Source organism: Haliotis asinina, chromosome 5 (genome assembly GCF_037392515.1).
Source record: "Haliotis asinina isolate JCU_RB_2024 chromosome 5, JCU_Hal_asi_v2, whole genome shotgun sequence".
Taxonomy (NCBI): domain Eukaryota; kingdom Metazoa; phylum Mollusca; class Gastropoda; order Lepetellida; family Haliotidae; genus Haliotis; species Haliotis asinina.
Genome location: NC_090284.1, coordinates 67,255,483 through 67,263,570, shown reverse-complemented (window position 1 = coordinate 67,263,570; position 8,088 = coordinate 67,255,483). Strand labels below are relative to the sequence as shown.

The 8,088-nt window shown below is 39.8% G+C and overlaps 1 protein-coding gene across 1 annotated transcript; it reads right to left on the bottom strand.

The window, feature by feature from the left end:
- Positions 1-4,961: 4,961 nt before the first annotated feature.
- LOC137283991 (uncharacterized) lies at positions 4,962-5,546 on the bottom strand. Its single transcript, XM_067815657.1, has one exon. The coding sequence runs from the start codon at positions 5,544-5,546 to the stop codon at positions 4,962-4,964; it is 585 nt and encodes a 194-aa protein (XP_067671758.1).
- Positions 5,547-8,088: the final 2,542 nt, after the last annotated feature.

The window sequence follows — 8,088 nt, the reverse complement described above, 5'->3', positions numbered from 1 at the left end:
TTTACTGAGTGTAATCCCACACATAAAATATGTTGCTCAGTAATTGTTATTAACATGTTATATGTCCATCAATTGTTATATGTTATATGTCCATCAATTGTTATATGTTATATGTCCATCAATTGTTATATGTCTTTTCCTCCACAGAGCAACCAATCTGTATATTTCTTCAGGTTTCTTCTCTGTCTTTATCACACAGAAGTCATAATAATTTCGAGTAAATTTAATCCTCAAACATTTAACTGATCCCTATGACATTCAATTTGATGGTGAACTTTACTGTTACTTATGTCTCCATGGCAACAGAAAGATTTACGAAGCACTGATGGGAGGGCCTTGACAGAGCTTGCTGTAAGTCAGTCAAGACGTCGTACTGATGGCCGTGATATCGAATTCTATCAGTCGTGTAACAAGATTAATTCTTGGTTTTATGTCATGTAGTTGAATTAAAGCCTACTCAGATATATCACGTTATATATCCAGTTTTAGTTCCTCGCACAAATGTATGTGAATTGAAATGAAATTGTCCCCATTGTAAATACCATTTGTCTTTGTTGCACTCCTGCATTTCCTATTCGTTACCAGGAAATCTCCGTTAGCACGACTATGATGATGTTTGCTTAGCATTCAAGGACTCGGTGAGTTACTAAGGAAAGAAACCAGTTTATGAGCCACACGTTCTGGTTTATTCCTGTGACGTTTCGAAGTATAGTCTTATCAAACCTGATTTCTACCAACTGATGTGTGTTTATGACCATCTGATTAAAGTCTACAAGAAAGATCAAATAAACATTAAAAACAACAGAGCAGGTAAACAGTAACAACAGCAGATCAGGTAAACATTAACAACAGAACAGGTGAACATTAACAACTACAGAGGGGGATAAACATTAACAACAGTAGAACAGATAGACCTTAACAGCAGAGCAGGTCAACATTAACAGATCAGATAAACATTAACAGCAGGGGAGCAGGACAACATTAACAGAGCAGATAAATATTAACAGCAGGGGAGCAGGACAGCATTAACAGAGCAGATAAATATTAACAGCAGGGGAGCAGGACAACATTAACAGAGCAGATAAATATTAACAGCAGGGGAGCAGGACAACATTAACAGAGCAGATAAATATTAACAGCAGGGGAGCAGGACAACATTAACAGAGCAGATAAATATTAACAGCAGGGGAGCAGGACAGCATTAACAACAACAGAGCAGATAAACATTAACAGCAGCAGAACAGGTAAATATTACAGCATCAAAACAGGTAAATATTAACAGCAGCCGTGCAGGGCAACATTAACAACAACAGAGCAGATAAACATTAACAGCAGCAGAACAGGTAAATATTACAGCATCAAAACAGGTAAATATTAACAGCAGCCGTGCAGGGCAACATTAACAACAACAGAGCAGATAAACATTAATAGCAGAAGAACAGGTAAATATTACAACAGCAAAACAAATAGGTAAATATTTACAGCAGCCGAGCAGGTCAGCATTTACAACAACAGAGCAGGTAAACATCAAGTCTTAGATGTTGTTGGATGCAGACATTTACGGGGCCATAGTTTTCACCAATGTAAAATTAACACTAATCTCCACTGTCACAATTAATCAGATAATTGTTGCCATTAGCTTTGAGGATGGTTCTAGGGAATGAGGAGCCAGTGGATATGGTGGTTCGGAGATGTAGGGTATACGTATCCTAGTCCCCAAGACGGTGGTGTGGGTCTTGTCTCTGGATCGACGTCTGGAGGGAGGGTGTTGGTTGTTTAATGTCTCCACGATAAACCTCCCTGGGGGTGAGGGATTCTTCAAAATGAGTCGCGTAGATTTCCGAGAATATATCCCTCGGACGTAATCTTCCCATGTGGTGTATTTTGAGGTGATGCAGAGTTCGATTATTTTGTTGAATTGGTCGATGTCGTGTGATTGATCTAGGTTCGAAGTGGGGGATTTAAAGTGGTGACGTTGATGAGGAGATCACAGCTTGAGGATTTCAGTGGGTTTATTGGAAGGTCGTTGGTAAAGTGACAACTGTCGAAGATCTGGTCAGGTTCAGCGAAATGCTAGGGGCTTTTAACAAAGGTGTGCGGAGTCTACGCTATAGCCTACATCTTTTTCGAGAGATGTGAAAGTATTTTAGTGAGTTATGAAGCAGTCCAGAAGAAGACAGAGTCTCAGTGACAGACAAATCTGGCTTTGATCGGGTTTTCATCGATCTTCATGCTAGTAAGGTAATGGGGAGGTTGTACGCGAATGTAAAACGGAATGATTGTAGTACTGCTTAAAGGTGTCTTGATGTGTTTCAAGTTGACATGAGTTTGCGGTCTGGTATTCTGCTGGAATGTTTCTTAAACTTTTGACAGGTGGTCATGTCGTCTTGTCGACCGACAATGCTTCTTCCGGTGTGGATTAAGGCAAACGTTTGGCTGTTCCTCGAACTCTTGGAGGTTTTCTTTTCGACAAGAGTGAGGTTCGGTGTTGTCTTGAAGTGTTTTACAGATGGCGCAGTTCAGCAACCCTTCTTAATGTTGTTGAAACCATCATGAAATGGGCCGGATATTGTGGGGAATCATGCTAATCCTTTGACTAGTCCTTTGGTCCATGTTTTCGTGATATCTTCTTGACATGTTTTTGGTTGGCTGCACAATGGAAGATGAAGGTGCACAGGATATACTGTCAGTCTCTTTCATAGCAGAAGGAAGATGAAGGTGCACAGGATATACTGTCAGTCTCTTTCATAGCAGAAGGAAGATGAAGGTGCACAGGATATACTGTCAGTCTCTTTCATAGCAGAGGGAAGATGAAGGTGCACAGGATATACTGTCAGTCTCTTTCATAGCAGAAGGAAGATGAAGGTGCACAGGATATACTGTCAGTCTCTTTCATAGCAGAAGGAAGATGAAGGTGCACAGGATATACTGTCAGTCTCTTTCATAGCAGAAGGAAGATGAAGGTGCACAGGATATACTGTCAGTCTCTTTCATAGCAGAGGGAAGATGAAGGTGCACAGGATATACTGTCAGTCTCTTTCATAGCAGAAGGAAGATGAAGGTGCACAGGATATACTGTCAGTCTCTTTCATAGCAGAAGGAAGATGAAGGTGCACAGGATATACTGTGCTGCCGACTTCCACGTCCCTGTAGTACGGTTTGTTAACTGTTCGACTGACAATATCTTCAAGCTATCTGGTTGAACACATCCACATCGATGAACCAGAAAACGTAATCATCCAACTAAACCCACTCACTCATTTCAGAGCCTTGGTGTTAGTTTAGTTAAGACACAACCAAAGACACAGACACCCAGAGTACGACACTGATACATCATACCTCTCCTGAGTACATCACTAGCACCGAATTCACAGTGGGCTATTGACGAATTTAGTTTATTTTATGTGCCTTGTTTTCAGCTTTGGTTGGAAGTCTATCAGTTTCTTGTCTACAATGACTGAAAAATGTCAGATGAGCAAGTTAACATTTGCTGTGTATTGTGTCCTTGTAAAACTAGAAATGAAATATCAATGCTAACGGCAATCTGTGCTATGTCGCAATCTTATGGCATATTTATCTATCCACTATCTAAACGAATCATATCAGACACATGCTGTGGTTGTTCTCCGATACGTATATATGCAAATGGTAAACTATAGGTGTGTTTTTGTCTGTTACCTGGCAACGTGACGTTGATCTTCGATTCAAGCACATTTGACGGCGATGGTGATATTTTCAGGCAAACATTCAAGAATTATAGAATGTACTGGCCACCTACACCACGTAAAGCCCTATATGGATTCGAACTGCGCAACACAAGTTACAGCCAGCAGTCAAGTAACAGGGCCTAAATTTTCCCAGCTCTCTCCGCCCTAAGATAGTCGCAAGTTAATTTTAATGTATGGCACTGCCTTAGAGCTAAGAGAGCTTCGAGGGAGTTGTAACAGTTAACAAAGAAGAACAGTTCTCTCAAGGAAGTGAACGATTACCATTTATGCCTGAAGGCATGCATGATGCAATTGCCTCTCGATTTCAATGTTGTGTTTGTGCGAACACATCCCTTTCCACAGACAAAAACATTTCTAACCTTCATACTGAAACATAAGTCTCATTAACCTATTCAGACAATGACCTACTTTTCAGCCGATTCGAACTTTCTCGAGTAAAAGTGAAAATAGACTCAACAAATAACAGTTACTCTTGATAAACTATGTGATGAGGTCGTAAAATGATTCACAATGTATCTGGCTCACTGGTTAAACCTGTTGTGTGTTTTTTGCACGCATGATGTTTCAGTGTGGTTCTGTAACGCATGATGATGTAATATCAGCTCCGTACCAGACCGCCAAACTTTCCTAGCGGCAGGGCCTCATTTTGAGAGCTCCATGATTCCATTTGTCAGAGCTCACTATACGACAGGGTACGCTGCACTACGTGTTTGTTAGGATTAGAAGGAGCGTGCTGTTGTGATATACAAGTGCTGAGACTTATGAAATCGTATTGATTAATATTCATGCATCCAGTTAAATGACATAGTCAAAAATTCTGGAATGGTTATCGCACTAAGTTGCACAAAAAGGAACCCAGGAAACAGGAAACGAGAATGTTCTGTAATCAGTGTTTTGACTTGAATCTCAAACAATACTTTATTGGGCAAAACAGGCTACACGACCACGATTTATATTTTCCTTAGACTTATCTTTCGGTGTATATTGAAACAAAATAGGTTCAAATACTCTATTGATGTTTAAATGTGATTTCCAATATCACGACGTTCCTTTGCCTTTCTGTATATTTTCTATGTTTTTTTTTTTTTGGTTTTCAAGCTTCCAACAAAACATTTTGTCGGGTATCCTCCGATTATTTTGCGGTTCTTTCATGTGTTGAGGTGTTGGGAATTTCAAATCGAAAAATCAAAGTTGCCTTCTTTGGGCGTTTCGACATCTGGTAAAGATTTTTCGTTAATCAGTACCATGCATAATGAACTCACCAAAGAATGACCCTGTATCACTTTGTGTGTCCATCCGCACCGCAGCTGCCGTGTTACACTTTACAGCAGAGGAGTGAAACATCACGGCTGCCAGGTTATACTTGACATCTGAGGGGTGAAACACCACAGCTGCCATATTATACTTTACAGCTAAGAAGTGAAACATCACAGCTGCCTGGTTACACTTTACATCTGATGAGTGAAGCATCACAGCTCCCAGGTTACACTTCACAGCTGTGGGGTGAAACATCACAGCTGCCATGTTACACTTCACAGCTGAGGGGTGAAACACCACAGCTGCCAGTTTACACTTTACACCTGCCATGTTACACTTTACATCTGAGGAATGAAACATCACAGCTATCTGGTTACTCTTTACAGCTGAGGAGTGAAGCATCACAGCTGCCTGGTTACACTTCGCAGCTGAGGGGTGAAACACCACAGCTGCCGTGTTACACTTTACAGCTGCCATGTTACACTTTACATCTGAGGAGTGAAACATCACAGCTACCTGGTTACTCTTTACAGCTGATGAGTGAAGCATCATAGCTGCCATGTTACTCTTTACATCTGAGGGTTGAAACATCACAGATTCCAGGTTACACTTTACAGCTGAGGAATGAAGCATCATAGCTTCCAGGTTACACTTCACAGCTAAGGGGTTAAGTATTACAGCTGCCAGGTTACACGTTACAGCTGACAGGTTACACATTACCCAAGACAAGTTATACATGGCAGCAGCAGATTTCACATTAGCTGCAGGTTACATGTTCGAAACAGCTTTGAACTCAATTCATTCACAGACAAACAATGTGAACAAGCGATCTTAACACAACGCGATGAAAAAATAGCATTCCATGCAATTTTATCTAAACTTATTACCAAGAGACGATTTTATTGACCTTTAATTACATTTTTCGACCCTCTTCATTGTTCATGACGGCGCTTGGGGAAAAACCGATGTGCCTATTACAGAAAGTAGCAAAGATGTATATTAGCTGCCTGTAACTGTGAAATTGGATTCATGTAAAATAGGACACTGACGTGCAATTTTTCATATCAGCTGTATGAATTCATCTCAGCATATGTTTCAGCTACGATGAGCAATTGCTTTTCAACAACAAAAAACACGACTACTTTCCCAGTATAGAGATAATAGTTCTCTTATTTCATATGCCGGCTAGAAATACATCAGCTCACAGGTGAGTTATATTCAGAACTGATAAACATATTGATATGGTCATTGTATAGACACTATAGTGAGGAATAGATGAACATTGTTTTTTGTATGTTTGTCATAATTAGTTACGGACTTACACCTAACGCTGTGTTTCAGCGCCTCTACCTTTACACAGACAGTGTTTGTCTGTGTTAAGGTATCAGGAGTTACGATCATTTCAGAGTGTTCGTCTGTGTTAAGGCACCTGGAGTTACGATAGTTTTAGAGCCACAGTGACGAGAGTTTGTCTGTGTTAAGGTATTGGGAATATGAATCGTCTTGGCACTACATTAACGATCGTTTGTCTGTATTAAGGTGTTGGGGGTTACGATCGTCTAGCGCCACAATGGGGAGTGTTTTCCTGTGTTAAAGTATTGGGATCATTTTAGCGCCACAATAACGAGTGTTCTTCTGTGTTGAGGCACTGGAAGTTACTATTGCGCCACAATGTTTTGTCGTGTTAAGGTATTGGGAGATACGGTTATTTTAGAGCGACAATGACGAGTGTTTTTCTGTGTTAAAGTATTGGGAGATACGATTGTTTTAGCGCCACAATAACGAGTGTTCTGTGTTAAAGCAGTCGAAGTTACGATTGTTTTAGCGCCACAATAACGACTGTGTGTCTGTGTTAAGGTATTGGGAATCACAATCGTTTTAGCACTACAGTAACGATTGTTTGTCTGTATTAAGGTATGTGAATTACGATCATTCTAGCGCCACAATGACGAGTGTTTTCTTTTCTGTGTTAAGGTATTGGGAGTTACGATTTCTTTCGCGCCACAATGATGTGTGTTTTTCTGTGCTAAGGTATTGGGAGTTACAATCATTTTAGCGCAACACCAACGACTGTTTGTCTGTGTTAAGGTACTGGGATGTTAGCTCCACAATGACGAATGTTTGTCTGCGTTAAAGTATTTTGAGTTAAAATCATTTTAGCACTACATTAACGATCGTTTGTCTGTATTAAGACAGGGATTTACGACTGTCTCCGAACTGAGGTCTCTTGAAGTCAGTCAGCCGTCCATGTTTTGTCCTTGGTTTAAGTGTATTTTGAAAAGAAACCTGAAAAGTTTCGAAGGTCGAAATAAAAGCAATACGGTTTAAAGTACTTGTTTTTGTAAATGAAACCAGAAATCGACAGAAAATGAATTTTAGATTGGTTGAAGACGTTGAAAGGCTAATAACCCTTATAATCTATCCGATTTTGATTATTTTCAATTACAGAAATGTTAGTATGCTTGGCGGAAAGAACAAAGGTAAATTATATTCTAAGAATGATGAGATTTGGGTTGATGGAGCATTTCAAACAAATTATGATTAAACGTCAATGAGATATTTACTATATTTTTTGTACGTTTTGCTGATTACCTGTTAAAGCTGAGTCAGCTATATCACTGTACTGTGGGACACCATATGATTCAGAAACTTTAGAATTTAAAAATCATATTAGCTGGGGGCTAGTATGATATCATGAAACATGCCAAATAACCATCATCATATTTCAATCATCATTAGCTTGAATGAGACTGAAAATGAAGATTATACCACCGTCCAGTTGAGACAAGCGTCGCTTTGAATATCACTTTCATGTCGTTTAATAGTCCCTATCAGTCAGCTTTATATTGCGTGATAGTGTGCGTGCGTGCGCACGCGTGTGTGTATATATATGTGCGTGCATGCGTGTTTTTAGGTGTATGTTTGGACGTCGCATATCGTGTATATTGGAGACACTAGATGCCTCTTTGTAGAGTTTCAGCTAATGGCAAAGAATACAGGAAATTCTTTGTTCGTCAAATGACTAAAACCTTTAGTCATTTCGTGACTAAGAGGGTCAGCGATTTCGTGTCACTTTGTGGAACAATAATCAACCACCTTCAGT

Coding starts and splice junctions, on each gene's coding strand:
- LOC137283991 (XM_067815657.1), bottom strand. CDS start 5,546: ATGGCAGCTATGATGCTTCACTCATCAGCTGTAAAGAGTAACCAGGTA.